Source organism: Portunus trituberculatus, chromosome 34 (genome assembly GCF_017591435.1).
Source record: "Portunus trituberculatus isolate SZX2019 chromosome 34, ASM1759143v1, whole genome shotgun sequence".
Taxonomy (NCBI): Eukaryota; Metazoa; Arthropoda; class Malacostraca; order Decapoda; family Portunidae; genus Portunus; species Portunus trituberculatus.
The window spans coordinates 2,244,519-2,267,500 of record NC_059288.1 but is presented as its reverse complement, the minus strand read 5'-3'; the positions used below and the strand labels follow the sequence as shown (position 1 = coordinate 2,267,500).

At 42.4% G+C, this 22,982-nt stretch overlaps 1 protein-coding gene and 1 long non-coding RNA gene across 6 annotated transcripts in view; one reads left to right on the top strand and one right to left on the bottom strand.

Moving 5' to 3' along the window:
• The first annotated feature begins 490 nt into the window (after window positions 1-490).
• The window catches only part of LOC123512534, a 29,064-nt gene continuing 6,572 nt past the window's right edge, over window positions 491-22,982 (top strand). The window contains exon 1 of the long non-coding RNA XR_006677121.1: window positions 491-1,858. This is a non-coding gene — a long non-coding RNA (uncharacterized LOC123512534). The remainder of the gene's footprint in view (window positions 1,859-22,982) is intronic.
• The window catches only part of LOC123512533 (innexin inx2-like), a 72,160-nt gene continuing 51,256 nt past the window's right edge, over window positions 2,079-22,982 (bottom strand). For 3 of the 5 annotated variants that reach the window (XM_045268956.1, XM_045268958.1, XM_045268959.1), the window contains exons 2-3: window positions 5,376-5,565; window positions 2,080-3,493 (exon numbers count right to left, since the gene is read on the bottom strand). In XM_045268956.1, the coding sequence (XP_045124891.1) occupies window positions 2,371-3,493; window positions 5,376-5,565 (1,313 nt within the window). In that variant the 3' untranslated portion in view covers window positions 2,080-2,370. Of the gene's footprint in view, window positions 3,494-5,375; window positions 5,566-8,524; window positions 8,727-22,982 lie in introns of those variants that run through there. The other 2 variants (XM_045268957.1, XM_045268955.1) reach the window with 2 other exon arrangements.

Genomic DNA, 22,982 nt, shown 5'->3' with positions numbered 1-22,982 from the left:
ATTGACTAAAGAAACAATAAAAACAATTAGTTCGTCCATAATTGGCTGAAATATATAAAAAAAGAATAATTTCGAAAAACAAAACAAACGAAAACATTAAAAAGTCATAAATAGATAAAAAAAAAAAAACATCGGTTCTTGTCGGTTCTTCCTATACCTCGAGGAGTCGAAAGAACCGCAAGAACGTACAGTACACGGACACGAACGTGCGTACACACACGCAGAGTTGTTCATTAATGGCACTTGAGTGATGGTGGAGAGTGCTGACCGACTGACGTGATGACTGACTCTGACTGACTCAACATAATGCCGGAGAGAACACACACACACACACACACACACACACACACACACACACACACACACACACACACACACACACAGACGGTATTAAACTTGTCATGTAAAATAAGTAGTGGTATTGGTAGTAAAGTAGAAGTAGTAGTAGTAATAGTAGTAGTAGTAGTAGTAGTAGTAGTAGTAGTAGTAGTAGTAGTAGTACTAGTATAGTAGTAGCAGTAGCAATAGTAGTAGTAGGTGGTGGTGGTTAAAGTAGAATCGCATTTTCTTCAATAAATATTTCTATGAATAAGACTCATTCATACATTTCCTTCACTACTTCTTCACTTTACGATGCGGTGTATAGTGTTTGTTTTCTTCTTTTTTCACATTTCCTTTTTGTCTCAATGATCCTTCCTTCTTTTCTTCCTGTATGTCGGTCTGTATGTCATAATATCGTGCATTACGGCTTATTATTGCATGTTTCCTTATGTTGTATTTTTCATTATTGTTTTCTGTAATATTTGTGGTATATTTTCTTTTCCTTTATTCTATTACGTTGATTATTTTCATTCTTTCTTGAAGTATATTTTTTCTCCTTTCTTAATACCGCCGTGGTGCAGTGGAACCATGCGTGCTTTGGGGTCCGAAGGGTCTCCAAGCGCACGGGTTCGAATCCTGTCCACGGTCCGAGTGTAGGTTGGGCTTCCTCACTCGGGAGAACGGTCTCCTAGCGGGTGGGCTTTCAGGTAGGAGGTACCCCAAAAAGTATCCCCTTTAGCCCAGAAATTCCCGTGAAAAGCCCACATGGTATAAATAAAAAAAAAAATATATAAGCTTTTCTCTTTCTTTCTTCCATTTTCACTTTCTTAACACAAATATTCGGTGTTTTGCTTTACTCTTTCATATTTTCTCTTCACACCAAGAATAGTAAGATCTTTTCTCCTTCCTTTCATTTTTATATTTTTTTCGCTTTCTTAACAGCTCTATTTTACATGAACACAAAACTAGACACCTTTCTTTCCTTCCCCTTCTTTATTTTCCACTCTTATTTTCACTTTCTTAACACAAACCCATGCTTTTGTTTCTGTTTCCCTTCTATTTTTTTTTTAAATCCTCTTTTTTGCTCCCTAACATTATTCCTTCTCTTCCCCTTCTTTTTAGCATCCTCTTTTCTGGGTCCTACCACAAGCAGGCAGGGTTGAGTCCTTTCTCGTCTCCTGGTCACTACTCAGAAGGGTTTTAAGGGCCAATGGAGCCCAGAGATCATGAAATTGCGGGCACTTTATTGAGGTGGTGTGGTGGGTGCCGCGGTGGGTCCTCCTCGGAGCTGCTCTGGCCCAGGTGAGGCTAACACCTGTACAGCCTCCCAGCCAGGTGAACGCAGAGGAGTGAGGCACCTTAGTGTGTGTGTGTGTGTGTGTGTGTGTGTGTGTGTGTGTGTGTGTGTGTGTGTGTGTGTGTGTGTGTGAGGGGTTAGTTGTTGAGCGTTTTATCTTCCCTCTCTCTATGTTGTACTTTACTTGGTCCCTTCGTTCCGTGTGTGTGTGTGTGTGTGTGTGTGTGTGTGTGTGTGTGTGTAATTCACCACGGTCGTTTGCTGGTCACCCAGCCAGTCTTTCCCATTACGGAGCAAGCTCAGAGCTCATAGACCGATCTTGGGGTAGGACTGAGACCACAACACACAACACACACCGGGAAAGCGAGGCCACAACCCCTCGAGTTACATCCCCTATCTATTTACTGGTAGGTGAACAGGGGCTACACATTAAGAGGCTTGCCCATTCGCCTCGCCGCCCCGGGACTCGAACCCGGACCTTCTCGATTGTAAGCCGAGCATGCTAACCACTACACTACGCGGTGTGTGTGTGTGTGTGTGTGTGTGTGTGTGTGTGTGTGTGTGCGCGCGCGCGCGTGTGCATGAGCACAGTCCACCCTCTTGTCAGTAAAGGAACCCGCCTGCGCCGCGAAGCTCACCTCAGCGTCCTTTAGCTCAGCAGGAAGGCCATGCAGGCATCCTAGCATCCTAGCACCCCTAGCCTTGACTAACCTTTGGCGGAAGGCGGGCACGGAACACCTTCGCCACGGCAACTACTCAATTAAGATACTGGTGGCCTTCTTTAGCAGCGGCGTCCGTTGGTCTGGGTGCGGGGCCTGTGGGTGGCGCTGCATCATCTCAGGGTTGTTTAGGTACTGCTGCAGGTACTCGGGGAGCATCTGCTGGTCCTGTGGGGTCGGGCGGCGCCTCAACGTGTCCTGCATCTTGTTGGGCGGCATCTTGTCCTTGCCCTCGGGAGTGGGCCCCGGCGCGGGCTGGGGTTGCGCGCTCCTCAGGCTGGGGTCTGACAGGCGAAGCATGAGCTCGTAGAAGCGCACGTGGCTGAGGTGTCCCTTGATGCGGTACAGCAGGTAGATGTCGCCGATCTTGCAGTTGGCGGCGACCTTCTGGATGACGTTACGCACCTTGTCACCGCCGTGTGCCGGCTTGGCTGTGCGCAGCAGGTAGCAGCGCACGCATGGCAACCACATGCACCCCAGGAAGACGAGATAGCAGCAGGTGACGAAGATGAGCACGATGAGCCACAGCCACAGCAGCAGGAACACCTTCTCGTACAGCTCCATGATGGTCAGGTGGCAACCGAATTTCTCCGTACGCTTGTTGGTCAGCTGGTTCTCCTTGGTCAACTCACAGATGGCGAAGGGCGGGAAGGTCTGCGACATGTAGTCCGTGAAGAAGCGAGGGTCACGGGAGAAAGGGTAAGCGCGGAAGCCGTAGCTGATGAAGCGGCCCTGCAGGATGAAGTCCAGGTACTGCATGGCGAACAGGTCCACGGCCAGGGCCAGCACGTTGACGCCCAGATACTTCCAGTAGAGGCCGTTGTGCGTCTTGAGGTTGAAGATGAGGTACCGCGCCGCCCTTTCCACTAGCTGCTCCTCCACCTGGTCGTACCTGCTGGCGTTGCTGGCCAGGTCCTCCAGCAGTTTCTTGCACCGCGCGTTGTCCATGTTCTTGGAGATCTTACGCGGGATGTAGTACATGCCCGCCAGCACCAGCAGCGACCACGAGATCCAGCGGTAGAAGAGGATATAGCGGCGCGGCCCATTCTCCTCTTCCTCTAGGTAGGGGTAGGACAGGCAGATGTTGATGTAGTCCAGCCTCACCTGTGTCTCCGCGTTGAAGTGAGACACGCAGGTGATCACGTCACGGTGATACCTGTGTGGAGGACATGTGTCGTTAGTCACGGTGGTTATGGGTAGTTAATTAGGTAGTTATGGATGGTTAGTTAAGTAGTTATTGCCGCTTACTGACTGGTTTACTTCTGTTCACTGGAGGGTGGAGAGTGGAGGAGGTGCACCTGTCTGTATCAAACTGTGATCATGTGCCTTCTGTTTTTCCTTGATTTTTCTTTTATTTTCCAGCCTGTGATTACAATTTTTTTTTCTGACTACAGACAACACAAGCGGTAGAAAAAAAAAAAGACCACTGAACTGTTTCACTGGCAGAATACCATAGGATCAGTTATTTCCGTATCAACATTTTGGAAGCAGACACACAGTTGATCCCACGCCTCCTTAAATCTCACACCCTTTACTGGTAACAAGTAGCGGAAATGTTAACAGATAATTAATTATCTTTACCTGATTTCAGTACTATCAGTATTATCAAGGGCAGGTGACTGGCTGACTAATTATTGAACTGATTGAGCATAGCTTGTCAGAACAACAGGGTGAATACCTGTTTGTGTCAGATGAGATAGAAATATCTGATGTCACTTGTCCATACCTGTGACTTATGACACATGACTAATTAGTGTGACCTATATGGCGCACCACGCAGGTAAGGCGCCACCGCTACCTGTCTTACTTGATCTCAAGGACAGGTGTGGTCAGGTAATTAATGACCTGACTTATTGTTTTTTGTATTTAAAGTTGGTTATCAGAGAAATGTGATGAAATTGACATAGAGGACAGTTAGTAGTAGTAATAGTAACAATAGTAAAGAGTTGCAGTAAGCATTTCTTGCACAGCGATATGAAACAACTAAAACCACCATATATAATCCACGAAATTCTGATAAGCATCCACAAGAAGGAAGATTAAGGATATATTTTGCATTTTCTAGCCAGTTTAAAGATTTGAGATAGCTGTAGAGGAAGTGAAGATGACTCAGAGTGATTGGAAGTTAAGGAGAGGTGTACCAAGAAGCAGTCAAAGGGTAAGATCTCTTCAGGGAAACAAGGATATTAATGGTGATAATGATGATAATGAGTAGCAGGAAACGTGTACATGTGATATAGATTTCGAAGTTTGTTGAATTTTGAAATCACGTAAACCAGTAGATATTTTAGCATTTAATCATGAATTGGTTTACTTCATTACTTTAATCTTCTTCTTCCTCCTCCTCCTCGTTCATGATAAGCAATATCAATGAAGGTCTGTTCAACACTGTGAAAAAATGAAAGGTGGCTTAATAAAGTATATTAGAGAAGGAGACGGATCTGGAGAAGTGGCGGCAAGATGACAAATGGTGATAACTGATAAGCTAACGTATGAAACAAAATAAAAATGGCGTAGATCAAGATTGAAGATAAGGAAACGTATGTGATGTCTGGCGTGGTGTGAGGCAGAACGATGGGATAGTGGTGATAAAGAGGAGGAGGAGGAGGAAGAGGAGGATAAAGAAGAGAAGGAGGAGAGCGTGCATGAACTAGAAGAAATTAAGACAAATGGAGAGACACGCAGTGACTCAAGCTATTGTTCCTCAGACTACTACTACTACTACTACTACTACTACTACTACTACTACTACTACACCTTAAAAAGATCCCTATCACATGAACATAATAGGTTACTTTAGGTCAAGTTATAGAGTATATACATAGGGATAGGTCACCACCACCACCACCACCACCACTACTACTATAATCACTACTACTACTTTTACTACCACCACCACGCGTGCGCACCATGAGTACACCACCACGAGAAAGTTAAATAAGTTAGGTAAGATTAGGTTAGAAAGTAGAACAAAATGGATCTCATCACTACTGCTTCTAAACTTCCACTATCACCACCACAACAGCACTCGTACTCACCATGAATACCACACCGTGAGGAAACCCCCGAGCAGCATGCAGAAGGTCCACCGGTAGTGCATACGCAGCACCAGACCATCGCACGTGGCTGAGCATATCTGGTTGGCGCGGGTCTTGATCACATTTAGGATGCTGCTAAAGATGGAGCGAATGTCCACGCTTCCCGCACCGATAGACGGCATCCTCGCTCCTGTGGGGAATCAAAGGGTCAGGTTAGGGGTGAGGGCACGTGAGATTAGGTAGATAACAGTAAGGCATCCCATTCTCGCCCCTCTTGGCATGAAGGGGTTAGGTTGAGTTTGGTCACGTTTGTGGTTTAGAAGAAAAACACGAGATACAAAAATAAGGAAGAGGGAAAAAAGGTCAGGTGAGGTTAAGGGTTCGAACAGGTCAGGTGGGTAAGGTTAAGGAATACCCAAATCCTCGCTCATCAAGGCACGAGGGTTAGGATAGGTTAGGTTAGGTTAGGTTAGGTTACGTTACGATAGGTTAGGTTAGGTTAGGTTAGGTCAGGTCAGGATAGGTTAGGTTAGGTTAGGTTAGGTTAGGTCAGGTCAGGTCAGGATAGGTTAGGTTACGATAGGTTAGGTTAGGTTAGGTTAGGTTACGATAGGTTAGGATAGGTTAGGTTAGGATAGGTTAGGTTAGGTTAGGTTAGGTTAGGTTACGTTACGTTACGATAGGTTAGATTAGGTCAGGTCAGGATAGGTTAGGTTACGATAGGTTAGGTCAGGTCAGGATAGGTTAGGTTACGATAGGTTAGGTTAGGTTACGATAGGTTAGGATAGGTTAGGTTAGGTTAGGTTAGGTTAGGTCAGGTCAGGATAGGTTAGGTTACGATAGGTTAGGTTAGGTTAGGTTAGGTTAGGATAGGTTAGGTTAGGTTAGGTTAGGTTAGGATAGGATAGGTTAGGTTAGGTTAGGTTAGGATAGGATAGGATAGGTTAGGTTAGGTTAGGTTAGGTCAGGTCAGGTTAGGTTAGGTTACGATAGGTTAGGTTAGGTTAGGTTAGGATAGGTTAGGTTAGGTTAGGTTAGGTTAGGTTAGGTTAGGATAGGTTAGGTTGAGGGTTTGAGAAAAAGAGACGATACGAAAATAAAGATGGGAAGATGAAAAAATATAGAAATGGGAAAGATAGAGAAAAAGGGGATAATTGGTAGAAATCAGGGAAAAATAAAGAGAGGAAAGATGGAAAATATAAAAATAGAGAAAAAAGGGAAAAGGATAGAAATCAGGGGAAAAATGAGAATGAGGTTAAGTAAGGTGAAGTTAGAGATGCAATTCATGGAGTAGATAAGAATATAATGGTCAATTGAAGGAAAAATACAACAAAATGAATACAGAAAAATAAAGAAAAAGGAAAGACAAAACAAGAAATAAGTTACAATCGAAAAAAAAAAAAGTAACGAGGATGTTAAGAAGCTCATGGTGACCCAAAGTGGCTGTAAAGTGATAAGTACTAAAGTGAGGACATAGGGAAGGGTTCAGGGGGGGAATGTAAGTAGATAAGTAGAAGCTATCAGAGGGTGAGGAAAAGCTCGCGTTAAGTAGCAGTTAAATGATCAGCAGTAGTAGTGAGGGGAATGTCGTTTTGAAGTGCGGGTTAGGAGCGTAAGTAAAGTGTTAAGTGTGAAGAGTAAAGTAAGTTGTAAAGTAACGATGAAAAGTGCGTGGGGATTGTTTAAGTAACGTGATTTTTTGCTATGAGTAAAAGAGGTCACAAGAAAAAAGAAAAGTAAAAATAAAGTAAGCAAGAATAATAAGAAAAAAAAATGGAAAAATACGAATAAAGTAAGAAAAAATAAGAGAGAAAGGAGAAGTAAGAGTAAAATATATAAGAAAAGTAAGGAAAATAAATTAATGAAAGACTTGACTCGTGCTGTAAAAATAAATTGTAAAATAAAATTAAGATTAAATCACACACATGTTGAATTTATATTGAAAGAGAATGTCAAACGAATTAAGCAATGAAGTAAAAATGAAAGTAAAATCCAATTCTCTAACATTTTTTTTGTTTATAATCATCGCCTTTTTCCTTTGCATCACAGTTTGTGCTCTTGTTTTAGTTTCCCTTGAAGAAAACGAGATTGAAAACAAAAAACGAGACTGAAACACTTAATACAAACCCACGTGTTCTCTTATCTCTCTCTCTCTCTCTCTCTCTCTCTCTCTCTCTCTCCGGTGGTCAAAAAGTGGACATTTCTTCACTTAGACTTCTGGGAAGCAAACTCACCTCTCACTCTCTCTCTCTCTCTCTCTCTCTCTCTCTCTCTCTCTCTCTCTCTCTCTCTCGCCGCCTCCAGTCGAGAATGTAAGAAGGTAAAAAAGAACTTCCAAGGAAGAAAAAAACACTCCTAATACTGTCCAGTCACGCAGGGGAGTCTGATCCTTCCCCACACACCCCTTAACACCCTAAGCACTCCCCAACGCACCCTAACACACTAAACACGCCCTTAACATACTCCAAAGACTCCTTAACACACTCCAATACACCTGACACACTCCAGCTCATCCTAACACACTCCAAACATTCCCTAACACTCTCCCTGACACTCAAATACACCCTGACACACTCTAGCTGACCCTAACACACTCCAAACACGCCTTGATACACTCCAAATATTTCCTACGAATCCAGACACACTCCAAACACACGCCAACACTCTCAAACACACACCAAAATATTCCAAACATTCGCTAACACCACTAACACACTCCAAGCACACCCAAACGCACTCCATACACACTACAATCCCACCTTAATACCCCAAACACATCCTATCTCCCCAAGCACACCCCAGCCAGTTGATGTCTCCAAGAACAACCGGAAAGATTTATATCCCACGTGGGGAGTGAGCAGCGCGCCTCTAGGGATGAGTACACCGCTGGGAACTTCGGGAATAGAGGTGGTATAGGTAGTGGTGACAGGTGAGAGCAGGTGAGGGTGTAGGTAGGTATGTTAGGGCCGCATCACCACCACCACCACCACCGCCATCACCAGCATCACCACTGTATTACTCTCAGGTGTTGGTATCACTCGAAACACCAACCAACACCGCCGGGGATTTGTGTCCGTGCACACGTACTGCACACACACACACACACACACACACACACACACACACACACACACACATATATAACTTACGTTCACTGTACCAACTACAACACCTACAACTGGTACACCATACATGTGTCTAAGTCAGCAGTGGTAGGGTACGTTTGCGCGGTGGGTGGGGTGAGTAATGAGTAGAGGGTATCCGTGAGGCACAGAGGGAAAGAAGGCACTGTCAGGCAATCACCCCTTACACACTCCTATCGCCACTTGAATACGAGTGAGACTGAGCACAGGCTGTGGGTAGCCTCAGATGACTTCACGAGGAGAGGATGCCAGACCTCTCTTTCTTGAATACTTAGCAACTCCCTCCGCTCCGCCTTCTTCCTCTGACCATAACGTAATAAAAGGGAAAGAAAATTTTACGTATCTTTGAAGCACAAGTTACCGGGAATCCGACTCCCAGTAGCTACGTAGATACTACCACGTCAGGCAATACTGGTTCCTGTGAAAATTGGATATATACTGAGGGGATTTTCTTATTTCCATATTTAGGTTAACTTTTAGGAAACATTTACCAACACTAGAGGAACTTCCAGGTTATTGGCAATGCCGGGTTGAGAAATGCGTTTTTTTTCTTATTGTCGATATATCCAAAGTGACCGATATGTTTTGTTCTGGTGTGAGGAAGTGTTTGTGTTCTGGTTTGTGTTTCAGTTGGTTTGGTCACGACTTTCTTTGTGTTCGCTCCTCATTTTTGTTTTTCCTCATTCTTTTTTTTTTTTATGTCATGTATGTTTTATTGTGTTTTGTCGAGTGTTTTTCGTGATTGATTACTGATGTATGGCCCTCTCTCTCTCTCTCTCTCTCTCTCTCTCTCTCTCTCTCTCTCTCTCTCTCTCTCTCAATTCAGTAAGCCCACAAGAGTACTAATAAATTACTCCTATGGGTTAATTCGTCTATTTCTTCCATTACAAATGCTTTTTTAAATGAGATGCTTTCTTAGATAAATGTAAGTATTTCTTATTTATGTGTATATATTTTCATACTTATTACTTTACTTCAATTGTGTGTGTGTGTGTGTGTGTGTGTGTGTGTGTGTGTGTGTGTGTGTGTGTGTGTGTGTGTGTGTGTTGAGTTGGCGTGCAGAGTCAAGGCCGGACAGTGTGTGTGTGTGTGTGTGTGTGTGTGTGTGTGTGTGTGTATAGAGGTGTTGGAGAATGTGCGAAGGTGGAGTGTGGGTTTCTGCCAGTGCATATGTGTGTGTGTGTGTGTGTGTGTGTGTGTGTGTGTGTGTGTGTGTGTGTGTGTGTGTGTGTGTGTGTGAGAGAGAGAGAGAGAGAGAGTGTGTCGTTTGTACAGAAGGAAATATGTACGTGTAAGTGAATAATGAGAGAGAGAGAGAGAGAGAGAGAGAGAGAGAGAGAGAAGCACAATATTTCCAAATCAGTCAACTTCAAACACATCACAACTCTCTCTCTCTCTCTCTCTCTCTCTCTCTCTCTCTCTCTCTCTCTCTCTAAGACGGTTCCTACGTGACGGATGAAGCAAAACCGAAGCGAAAGATGAAACAGCGCGCTACTTACGGTTACGGCAATAAAAGAGAGAGAGAGAGAGAGAGAGAGAGAGAGAGAGAGAGAGAGAGTATAACAAACGTACTTCTATTTTTCCGTTTTCATTTTGTAATTTTTCCTTAGTTCTATTTTTTTTCCTTCTTTGAATCGTTTTCTTGTCTTTGTCGTTTTTTTTTCTTTTTTTCTTTTCATTTTTTTTCTGTTTTTTCGTCCGTGGAAGGAATTGAGACTTTACTACTACTACTACTATTACTATTTTTACTACTACTTGTATACTGCTACTGCTACTACCACTACTACAACTACTACCACCACCACCACCACCACCACCACCACTACTACTACTACTACTACTACTACTACTACTACTACTACTACTACTACTACTACTACTACTACTACTACTACTACTTCAACTACCACTAATACTACCACTATAACCACCACTACTACACTACTACTACTACTACTACTACTACTACTACTACTACTACTACTACTTCAACTACCACTAATACTACCACTATTACCACCACTACTACACTACTACTACTACTACTACTACTACTACTACTACTACTACTACTACTACTACTACTACTACTATTGATCTGTGGGAACGTTTGTTATCAACACGTTTCATAAGGTTACACTTAAAACCTTATCGTAATAGTACTTAATCCCAGAGAGAGAGAGAGAGAGAGAGAGAGAGAGTAGATGCTGCCATAAAGATGAGAGATGAGAGGGAGGGGATGGGAAGGGAGGGGAGGAAGGGGAGATGGGGTGATAGAAATACAGGTAATTGCATCATATCCGGTGTCGCCTACCACTACTACCACCATCACCACCACCATAGTGTATAATGGTCGTGGTGGTGGTGGTGGTGGTGGTCGTGGTGGTGGCGTTTCTCGTTTTTCTCTCGTTTTCCTTTTTTTTTTGCATTTTTTATCACTTTCAGTATATTTTCTTCTTTTGTTAAGTGTTTCGGTGATTGGCCGTTAATGTAAGACTCTCTCTCTCTCTCTCTCTCTCTCTCTCTCTCTCTCTCTCTCTCTCTCTCTCTCTCTCTCTCTCTCTCTCTCTCTCTCTCTCTCTCTCTCTCTCTCTCTCTCTCTCTCTCTGTTTCATTCATCTTTTTCTCACTCACAAACACAAGTAAAAGATTGAATTACACACCACAGGAATGAAGGAAAACAATGCTCTCTCTCTCTCTCTCTCTCTCTCTCTCTCTCTCTCTCTCTCTCTCTCTCTCTCTCTCTCATATGTTTATATGTTTTTTTATCTCTTTCTTTCTCTTCCATTCTTTCTTTCCATTACCACTGTGTTTGATGTTCTCTATACAACAACAACAACAACAACAACAACAACAACAACAACAATAACAACAACAACAACAACAACAACAACAACAACAACAACAACAACAACAACAACAACAACAACAACTACTACTACTACTACTACTACTACTACTACTACTGCTACTGCTACTACTACTACTACTACTACTACTACTACTACTACTACTACTACTACTACTACTACTACTACTACTACTACTACTACTACTACTGTTGCTGCTGCTTACATTGTCTGAGACTTATCACCAGGCTGAGAGAGAGAGAGAGAGAGAGAGAGAGAGAGAGAGAGATCCTTCGTCACCATTCGTATTATACTGGGAGTGTTGAGGGACGAACGGAAGGACTCTCTCCCTTCCTCCCTCTCTCTCTCTCTCTCTCTCTCTCTCTCTCTCTCTCTCTCTCTCTCTCTCTCTCTCTCTCTCTGCAATAACAAACTATTAACTCTTCTTTCGTTTATTAGATTTTGACTAAACAGCATCAAGAAATGTGTGTGTGTGTGTGTGTGTGTGTGTGTGTGTGTGTGTGTGTGTGTGTGTGTGTGTGTGTGTGTGTTTTCCTTGTCCCCTGCTGTGGATCAAATTTCTCTTATTTCATGATGTCTGTCTCTTTTCCTTCCCTCCTGTCTCTCCTCCTCCTCCTCCTCCTTGTCCTCCTCCTCCTCCTCCTCCTCCTTGTCCTCTTGTCTCCCTTTTCTCTCCGTCTCTCTCCATATGTTTTGGTTTATTTGTGTGTTTAGTTTTTGCTCCTATTTTTACCGTGTGGGTGTCGTGTGTGTGTGTGTGTGTGTGTGTGTGTGTGTGTGTGTGTGTGTGTGTGTGTGTGTGTGTGTGTGGAGGACGTGGGATGGGCTGTTCTATATCCCACTTCCTTTTACTTCTTCCTGCTACAGTGTTTATTTATCATATTTTATCCTTTGTCTCTTTTTTTCATCATTTCCTTTATTTTGTCTCTCCACCATGTCTCCTTTTAGCTCCTCATCTATCATTCCTCCCCTATTACATGTCCTTGTGTGTCCTTATCTCACCCTGTCCATCTGCTCCTACGTGTCCCCAGGTGAGATGTCCTTTAATTGCTACGTGATGTCCATGCTGTTCGTGTCCGTAGCTGTCAGTCCCTTTAAACGTCTACGAACAAATGATACCAATCGTTTTTTATATGAAATTCTTCCTTGCCACGATTTCAGAGGTTACAAAATTGATTAGCCGTGTTTTCAGAAGTTGGTGCCCGGTTTGTGATGAAGGAATCTTATTAATTTGTCACTAGAAACTTTAATAAATATATATAAAAAAAAAACATTCTTAAAGCCTCATACCACTTGAACACTGGAGCCTTTTGGAAGTAGTGGAGGTGTGAAGGAGAGGCGAAGTGTTCAGTCATCTAGTTAGAATGTCAACAACGCAGACATAAACGATGATGCAAACGTGGTGCTTATAAATGTTTGCCGAGAGAGAGAGAGAGAGAGAGAGAGAGAGAGAGAGAGAGAGAGAGAGAGAGAAACAAGTAACAAGAGGTAAGGAGCTTTTAAACATTTACTGAGACATAAAAGCTAACGTGTTTTTTTTTTTTTTTTTACCTGAGCCTTGTGTTAGCTTGACATAACACTAAATCTCGTACTCTGCCAGCTGATTATGTGAAGCTGAGGTGACAAACTTGCTGCTTTTAAACATATACTTGGAGAGAAAGAAGCTGCGGTATTTATCTCAGCCTAGAGGGAGAAGCTACAGTTTTCATCTCAGACTATAGAAAACTTTAAACCCACCACGAATCAGCTGATCACAGGTAAACAAAAAGAAGCATTCACGCATACAGAAAAAAAAAAAAAAGACGAACATTCACACACAGAGACACTACCACTCGAGCTATCCCTCCTTGGACTACATAGCACACAAACTAACACGTGCTCTGATCAGCTGATTGCACGTAAACAAAGCCCTCACATATACGGGTGCGGGCGAGGACACATGTGGGAAGGAAGATAGCATATTTCAGGGCCCATCCATACCCTAGTGGTCGGCCGTGTGACGTGATGAGATGACCTTACGGGCCGACGTAGCTTGGTTAGGTAATGTGTCGCGGGGTGAGGCGAGAAGTAGGATTGTGTAAAGGGGACAGAAAGGGGTGAGAAGTGGGGTGTGTCTGTGTTTTGGTGTTTGTGAAGTTTATTCTTTTTTTTTTTTTCTTTTGTTTGGGGTTGGGGAGGGTTCTTTGTTGTTGTTGTTGTTGTTATTGTTTATTATGTGTTTAGGTTAAGCTTTACTTATTTTTTTTCATCTGTTTATAGAGAATTTATTGTTTAGTTTTGACTTTAACTAACAATCTTTTACTACTGCTGTTACTACTACTACTACTACTACTACTACTACTACTACTACTACTGTGTCCCCGGCAGCAGGTGATCATTGCTTTCTCACGTCCCTGACTCACCTGGGAAGTACTTCCGGTTATATTTTCTGAGAGAGAGAGAGAGAGAGAGAGAGAGAGAGAGAGAGAGAGAGAGAGAGAAATGGATATCCCTAAAATTTCTCAACTCCTTAATGTCCGTTTCCTCCTCCTCTTCCTCCTCCTCTTCCTCCTTCTCCTCCTCCTCCTCCTCCTCCTCCTCCTCCTCCTCCTCCTCCTCCTCGGGGAAATACCTGTATTGTGACGTCACACGCGGCCATGAGCAGGTGGGGTAAATAAAGAAAGATTTTTGACGCTACTGTTACTACTTCTACTACTTACTACTACTACTACTACTACTACTACTACTACTACTACTACTACTACTACTACTACTACTACTACTACTACTACTACTACTACTACTTGAATGTCCATAGTCTTTCGTTAGTAATACAATTCTCCTCCTCCTTCTTCTCCTTCTTCTCCTCCTCCTCCTCCTCCTCCTTTTCTTCTTCCTCCTCCTCCACGTGACTGAATCAATAACACCTTTAATGAAGCCAATGAACACACACACACACACACACACACACACACACACACACACACACACTCAAGTGCCTTATCCTTTGCCTTTCCATTTTCTTTTTTTCTATTCGCCTTCTGTATTCCACTAGACAGACAGACAGACAGACAGACAGACAGGTAGACAGATGGATTTATACCAAAAGGATGATAAGAAAAGTGATGAAAAATTAGACTATGAGCAGTAAATAAAAAGGTGGAAGCGACAAGTGAATAAAGGGAGAAAGGGAAAGGGAGAGAATAAATAGAGGGAGATGCTAACCCTGCCAAACTCCACCCGGATATTGTAAAGTGAGAGTATGTGAAGCATGTCTCTCTCTCTCTCTCTCTCTCTCTCTCTCTCTCTCTCTCTCTCTCTCTCTCTCTCTCTCTGGTAAGCACATTAATTAGACTGCTACTCAGGTGTTCCAATTAGCTATTTGTCTCCTTGGCGTCAGGTGTCACAATCCGTACCTTCCCTTGTTACCAGGTACGGATGGAGTGTGCATTATCTTTCTTGTGTTGTTGTTGTTGTTGTTGTAAGTGTGTGTGTGTGTGTGTGTGTGTGTGTGTGTGTGTGTGTGTGTGTGTGTGTGTGTGTGTGTTTCTTCCCACTCCTTTTGTTCTTATTTCATGTGTTTGTTTGGGTTTATGTATTTACACACACACACACACACACACACACACACACACACACACACACACACACACACACACACAGACAGTGAGCATGAAATTCTCAAAACGTATAGATTTTCACATCCTCCTCCTCCTCCTCCTCCTCCTCCTCTAACTACATCCTTCCTGCTCCTCCTGCCTCACGTTCCTTCCTATCTCCTCAGTTTGAAGCAGGGCACGTCCTTCCTCCTCCCCTCCCCCACCTCCTCCCAAGATCTTTTCAAAGGCACTCTTCTCCTCCTCCTCCTCCTCTTCCTCCTCCTTCTTTTACTCCTCCTACCTAGTGCCTCTCTCCGCTTGGTGTCTGGCACTATTCACACTCGTAACCACTCTTCTCTCTCTCTCTCTCTCTCTCTCTCTCTCTCTCTCTCTCTCTCTCTCTCTCTCTCTCTCCCTTTTTGCTTTAATTTCTCTGCTTTAACTGTCATGATTTTCTTTCGTTGTGTTTTATCTCTATCTCAACTTATCTTTATTTCTAAACATTTCATTTCGTTCTTTTTTCGTTTCTCTCTCTTCGTTTCCTTTTGTTATCGGTCACTGTGTTTCTTAGCGTTATCTTATCTCCTTTTCATCTGTCAGTCGTGTTTTCTTATCTCTCAACATCTTGTAACTCTCTCTCTCTCTCTCTCTCTCTCTCTCTCTCTCTCTCTCTCTCTCTCTCTCTCTCTCTCTCTCTCTCTCTCTCTCTCTCTCTCTCTCTCTCTCTCTCTCTCTCTCTTTCGATGATTAGTCTTCCCAAGATTGTTATGCTTTTACACACACACACACACACACACACACACACACACACACACACACACACACGCGATAAGAAAGGTCACCACATATCCCTAATTGGATGGTGTGTGTGTGTGTGTGTGTGTGTGTGTGTGTGTGTGTGTGTGTGTGAATGACTGAAGGTTTAATTATTTTTGGATGGTGATAATCATTCATTCTGTATAGCGTGGTGAAAATTTAAATAAGTCGGATTGAACGAAAAAAAATATGTGGACCGCATTTCATCGTGGTCATTTACATAATCCTCCTTCTCTTCCTCTTACTCCTATTTCCATATACTTCCTTATTACCGCCTATTAATCCAATTTTTCTGCCTTTCGTACAATTAACATCTAAATTTGGTATCATTATGTTTATATTTTCATCTTTATCTCCTTTTATATTATTCTACTTAACTATATGGTAGCAAAAGAAGTATTCGTTTCAGCATCTTTGCACCTCAGCATGACCGAACATTTAACATTTCTGCTTCTCTTGCATTCAACAACTAAATTTCGTATAATCAAAAGTGTATTTTCATCTCCTCTATCCCGTGTTATGTCATTCTATCTACGCATCTCTTATACAAAACCAAAAGCTCGTCGTAAAGTTATATTTCGCTGTAGCATTCACACACATAACAGAAGCACGTGATTTAGATCGTGCTTAAAACCCAAAGCTTACCCAAACAATGAAATATTAAACTGCTTCGTGATTTACTCAAAACATCCCAGCATCAAACTCGGAAGATCACTGGAATTCTGAAGGTTTGGTGCGATTAATTCCAGTATTACTAAAGGTCTCTGTGTGTTCTTTCAGATAATCCGTAGAAATCATTATATTTTCTCCAGATAATCCCGAAATATCTGGAGGTCTGTGTGTGTTCCTTCAGATGATCCGTCGAATTGTGTGTGTTTTCTACAGATAATCCCGAAATCTGTCTGTACCTTGAGATCATTCGCCACAAACCAGTATATTTTCTCCAGATAATCCACCACATTTTTGAAGTGACGTGTGTACCTTTTGAACATTCTGCCAGAAAGTGTTTGGTGTGTCTAGAAGTCATGTATTTATTCATATAATTTCTCTATTTATTCTATCTGTTTATCATTTAATTAATCATCTGTTTATTTTCTTTATCCTTTTTTTCCTTTGTGTGTGTGTGTGTGTGTGTGTGTGTGTGTGTGTGTGTGTGTGTGTGTGTGTGTTTCTATATCATTCCTATGTGGGTGAGTCTGTGCAGCTTTGTTCGAGGGTCATGGACGAGTCGAGTATGTGTATAGGATTAGTGTTGTTCGCGCCCTCACTGATACGACACGTGGATAGGCGGCGGTGGCGGTGGTGGTGGTGGTGGTGGTGGTGGTCGTGGTGGTGGATCAGAGTTAAATGGCTGAGTCCTTTGTTGTATTCGTCCTCCACTCGTCCACTTAACCAGTCAGTGCGTCAGAGTAGTTAGTCAGTGTAGTAGTGTGTTTGTTTTATAGTTTACTTTGCTAGTCAGTCAGTCAGTCAGTGAGTCAGGGAGATGGTGAGTGGTAAGTCAGTTTTGTGGTCTGCTAGTCATGTTAGTCAGCTAAGGAGTCAGTTATTCATCTAGTCAGTCAGTCAATCAGTCAGTCAAATATAGAATTCTGCGTAGTGACAAGAGATTCTGAGGATATGAGAGAGAGAGAGAGAGAGAGAGAGAGAGAGAGAGAGAGAGAGAGAGAGAGAGAGAGAGAGAGAGAGAGAGAGAGAGAGAGAGAGAGGTGGGGGAAGGGGGATGTATATACTGAAGTGAGCAGAGATGAAGTGGTTCTGACAGTATCAAGTGTGCACATTTTTTTACTCTCCTCCTCCTCCTCTTCCTCCTCCTTCCCTCCATCCACCCCTCCTCCTCATCGTCTTCTTCCTTTTGAGAACGTTCCAAGAAACACACACACACACACACAGAGAGAGAGAGAGAGAGAGAGAGAGAGAGAGAGAGAGAGAGAGAGAGAGAAGCAATGACATGATAATAAAAATAAGATTCTTCAACAAATTTCGTATAAAAAACATCAAAACACCGGATGGAAATTATGAAAACTGCTTTGATTTTTTTTTATTTCCTTTTGATGACTAATGACGTCGAAAGGAAAAGATGAAAAGAAAAAAAAAATTATAATACCCTTCTCTCTCTCTCTCTCTCTCTCTCTCTCTCTCTCTCTCTCTCTCTCTCTCTCCAAATACGTCAGCTGCATTTTAGTGTAACACGAAAGAGTCAGAAGCTAAACAGGTAAATTGTCCATCTGATTATTACCTGTGGCGTGATGAGCCTCATTGAGTATGCACACCAGCGCTCAGGTAACACAGGTGGTGGTGGTGGTGGTGGTGGTGGTGGTGGTGGTGATGATTGTGATGGTGGTAGTAATGGTTGTGTAAGTAGCTGGCATTTTTTGTATTTCGTAGTAGTAGTAGTAGCAGTGGTAGTAGTAGTAGTAGTAATTGTAGTGGTGGTGATGGTGGTAGCAGTAGTAGTAGTAGTAAAATTAGTAATAGTAGTACTTAGACCTCTTCCTTCACTATACCATACCCTCCCACACACACACACACACACACACACACACACACACACACACACACACACACACACCATAAACCACGAAGGTAAATCAGACTTCTCTCTCAGCATGAACACATCAACCTCATCACGAGTCACCAGTTAGGAAGCGAGACTCAGCAAAGGAGCTCAGCATTTAACACCTGTCTCTGCTTGCTCCCTGCCCACTTACGCCCCCTGACCCCTCGAGACCCACCCTACCCCCTATCTGCCTGCCTGTCTGCTTAGTTCTCTCTCTGCTTAGTTGAGTCTTGAATAAAAAGCGGATTTGGATTTTTTCTCCTCCATCCTCTTCCCCTTTCCCATGTTTATAGTGTAGATGCTTGCGTTGTAATTGATCATATCTTCTTACTCCTTCTCCTCTTCTTTTTTCCTCCTCCTCCTCCTCCTCCTCCGCCTTTTTAGATTTCTCTTAGTGATTTTTTTTCCCTCTTAACTTTCCTAGTGTGTAATTTGTCCTGCTTTTGTTTTTATTTGCTTCTCTCTCTCTCTCTCTCTCTCTCTCTCTCTCTCTCTCTCCTTTATTTCTCTTTCTTCGTCTACCTCTTTCTCTCATTCTCTTTATCCTCTTCCCTCTTTTTCTTCTTTTATCTTCACTTTCTTCCCTCGCTATACTATCTATTCACCTTCTTTTTCCTCTCCCTTCATTTCTTTGCCTCTCTATTTCTACTCCTCTCTATTAATCATTCCTCTCACTGCTATTTCTTCATCTACCCTCCTCCTGCTCCTCCTCCTCCTCCTCCTCCTCCTCCTCCATCTCTTCCTTGATTCTACATTCAGCACTTCGTCAGTACCTCGTCATGATATATCAATGTTCGCCGCGCTGCGCTTGTTGATTATTTCGAGACAGCGCAGCGCATTTGGTCGATAGCGTCTGCGTTGTAAGTGCGTGCGTGTGTGTATGTCTGCGTGTGTGTGTATGTCTGCGTGTGTGTGTGCGCGCTTGTGTGTATGTGTACGTGTGTTTATGTGCAGTTAACTTACCTAACGTCTTAATGTTTTCCGATAAATATCCTGGTGGCGGATAGGCAGGCTTGGGGGAGTAAGCAATGCGGGAGACTTTAGTTAGCGTAGGAATGGATAAGCAAATACACGTTTACACAGACACACACTTGTTCAAATGCAAACTCTAAGTGATGGGAAGATGCATCCGTCCTGTGGTATTTATTGACGCTTTTGGGGGTAAAACATATGCCACAGAGCGAGAGAGCGGGAGAAGGAGAGATAAGAGAAGGAGGAGAGAGGAGGGGAAGAAAGATAGAGAAGCATAAGAGAAGAAAGAAGAAAAAAGAGAAAGAGAAGAAAAAGAGGAGAGAGAGAGAGAAAGAAAGGAGAAGAGATAAAGAGAGAGAGAGAGAGAGGGGAGGGGAAAAAGAGAGAGAATGAAATGAAAAAGGGGAGATAAGGAGAAAGAAGGAAATAGGAGTGAGAAGTAAAGGAGAAGGAGAGAGAGAAGGAAAGGAGAAGAGAGAAGGAAGGGGAAAGGAGAGAGAGAAGGAAGGGAGAAGGAGAGAAGGAAAGAGAGAGAAGGAGAGAAGAAGGAGAGAAAGAAAGGAGAGAGAAGGGAAGAAGGAAAGAGAAGGAAGGCAAATGGAAAGAAGGAATGGAGAAGGAAAGAGAAGGAGAATGATGGAAAGGAGGAGGAGAGAGAAGGAGAGAGAAGGAAAGGAGGAGAGAGAAGGAAAATGTGTTGAAGATTTAGAAATATTAATGAGTTTGTTTATTTTCTTTCAACATGGCAGATTGTAATGAATGAATGTGTGTGTGTGTGTGTGTGTGTGTGTGTGTGTGTGTGTGTGTGTGTGTGTGTGTGTGTGTGTGTGTGTGTGTGTGTGTGTGTGTGTTAAGCAATAAGACACGAAAGAAAAAAAAAGCGTAGTAAAACATGAACGCTAAACTTACGAACACACACACACACACATACGTACATACATACACACATACATACATACATACGAACAGACGTGCAGTATACGCCGTCTGGTCACCCAAATTTCATACCTGTAAAACCGTAACACCAATTAATAACCGGTTACCTTACCTGATAATTAAAGAAATACACATGCTACACTCTCTCTCTCTCTCTCTCTCTCTCTCTCTCTCTCTCTCTCTCTCTCTCGCAAGGTAGATTTAGTGTATTTCATCATTATATTACATCAATAAAACTTAATTAAATTCTGAATGATCTCCCTATGTCTACTGGCACAGGGTAGGAAAGGGGGGGAGGGTAGTGGGGTTCTGTGGGGTTAGTCTCGATGGGGGAAGGGAGAATGAAGATGAGGTACGGGAATTGTGGGCTGCTTGCTGATAAATACAGAGTGGATGATATAAATTAGGTGTTATTTGCCTTTTAGGATAAGAAGTAATGGTTTAAAAAGAAGAAATAATGGGTTAAAACGAGAAGTAATGGGTGGAGAAGAAGAAATAATGGGTTAAAAAAAATGAGCAAGTTTCAACAAGAAATAAAGAGGTAGAAAAGAAATAATGGGTTAGAAAAAAGATTTAAAAAGGTTAGAGCAAGAAATAATATGTTGAAACCAGAAAAAACAATTAAATAATGGGTTACAAAAATAATTAAAAGCTCAGAACAAGAAATTATGTGTTAAAACCGAAGAAACTATTAAATAATGGGTTAGACAATAGGTGATGGGGTCAAGCTAGAAAAAAAAAAAGTTAGGTTTATGGAAGAGGTACGATGTTTGTAAATCTGAAGCAGAGTGGCAGATGAATGGAATGGACTGACTAGCAATTAATCTGTCAGTGCTGAGTCATTAGGAAGCTTTAAAAGAAGATTAGACAAATTTATGGATGGGGATGATAAGTGGAAATAGGTAGAGGGTGTTTAATATAAGTACTGCCACTTGTGTATAGGTCTAATGGGTTCTTTCGTTAAACCTTATGTTATTATGCCTACTTCCATTAATATTATTGTTGCATCGCTCATTATACCAAGAAGAGATGCCAGCAACGTATCATGTCAATTAATAAGCGCAGGATTCATAAAACAAAGAGTGTACACAGATCTAAACAAATAGTGAAAGATTAGAGACAGATTAGATAAAGGGTTGAATCCTGTTGTGGAGTGTAGTATAGAGAATTGAATACCGTATGAGTGAATTACTGATACCGCCAGGATTGTAAAGTGGGACAGGAGAGATAGATAAGAGAGATAAGAGAGAGAGAGAGAGAGAGAGAGAGAGAGAGAGAGAGAGAGAGAGAGAGAGAGAGAGAGAGAGAGAGAGAGAGATTAGTCAGGCAGTTAGTCAATTAACAAGACATCTGAACCAACCCCTCAGTCAGTCAGTCAGTGAGTCAACATTTCAACCTAAAAACGAACCGAACAACCTCACAAAAAAGTAAAATAAGATAAGAAAAGTGAGAAAATAAATAGACAAAACAGAATAACGATGAGAATAATGACGCAAACGATAAATGAGATCAAACGGGATATAGGAAAACCAACGGATGTGAGCAATAACCATCACCACCACCACCACCACTATCACCACCACCACAACAACAACAACAACAACAACAACAACGACATTAAGCACATCATCCGTTTTCATTTAGATAAACAAAGAAAAAAAAACACACGAACAAACTTACGAACTTAATAAAAACAAGTAACACTTCAGTTTTGACGTCATTACTGAATTGACTCACATTTCTCAAAAACAAACTTATTCAACAAAGACAGACAGGCGGACATACAGACGGACGGACAAACAGAAAGGAAAATAGGTTATAAAAGGAGAGGACGTGCGTCACTTAAAAAAGGGTGCATGATTCATATTGGTCAAATTTTGAGTCATAGTTAATTGATGATGATGGTGGTGGTGGTGGTGGTGGTCGTGGTGGTGGTGATGATGATGATGTATAAAGCCATTATCATTATTACTACTACTACTACTACTACTACTACTACTACTACTACTACTACTATTTTACTATTTTACAATAATATGAAGGGAAATGAGGAGGAGTAGTAAGATGAGGTAGAAAAGGAAGAGGAAGAGGGGAATGGGAGGAGGAGGAGGAGGAGGAGGAGGAGGAGGAGGAGGAGGAGGAGGAGGAGGAGAAGAAGGAGGAACTGAAAGGTAAAACTGAGGGGAATTAAATAGATAAAAGCAAAATGTTAATGAAAAACTACAAGGAAGGAAACACACACACACACACACACACACACACACACACACACACACACACACACACACACACAGTGACCAAGAAACATAACATTGAATCAAAACGTAGAAATTAGATACTTGTCTTCCTCCTCCTCCTCCTCCTTCTCCTCCTCCTCCTCCATGCTCTCCTCCTCCTTCCTCTTTTCTTGCAAAATCTTACTGGGCAGCTGACAACACAAAATTTTAAGGAGGAGGAGGAGGAGGAGGAGGAAGAAGAAGAAGAAGAAGAAGACTACTCTAACTCAGCACTATTGCACAACCTTTATTATCATCTCTTCCTCCTCCTCCTATTCCCTTCTTCCTCTATTCTCCCCACCCTCAACCTCATCATCTTGTCCTTTATTTCTTCCCCCTCTTCTCCATTTTTCCTATTACCTCCTCCTCCTCCTCCTCCTCCTCCACTTTTTCCATTATCCTTCTTCATCTCCCCTCCTCCTGCATTTTTATCATTACCTCCCTCATCTCTTCCTC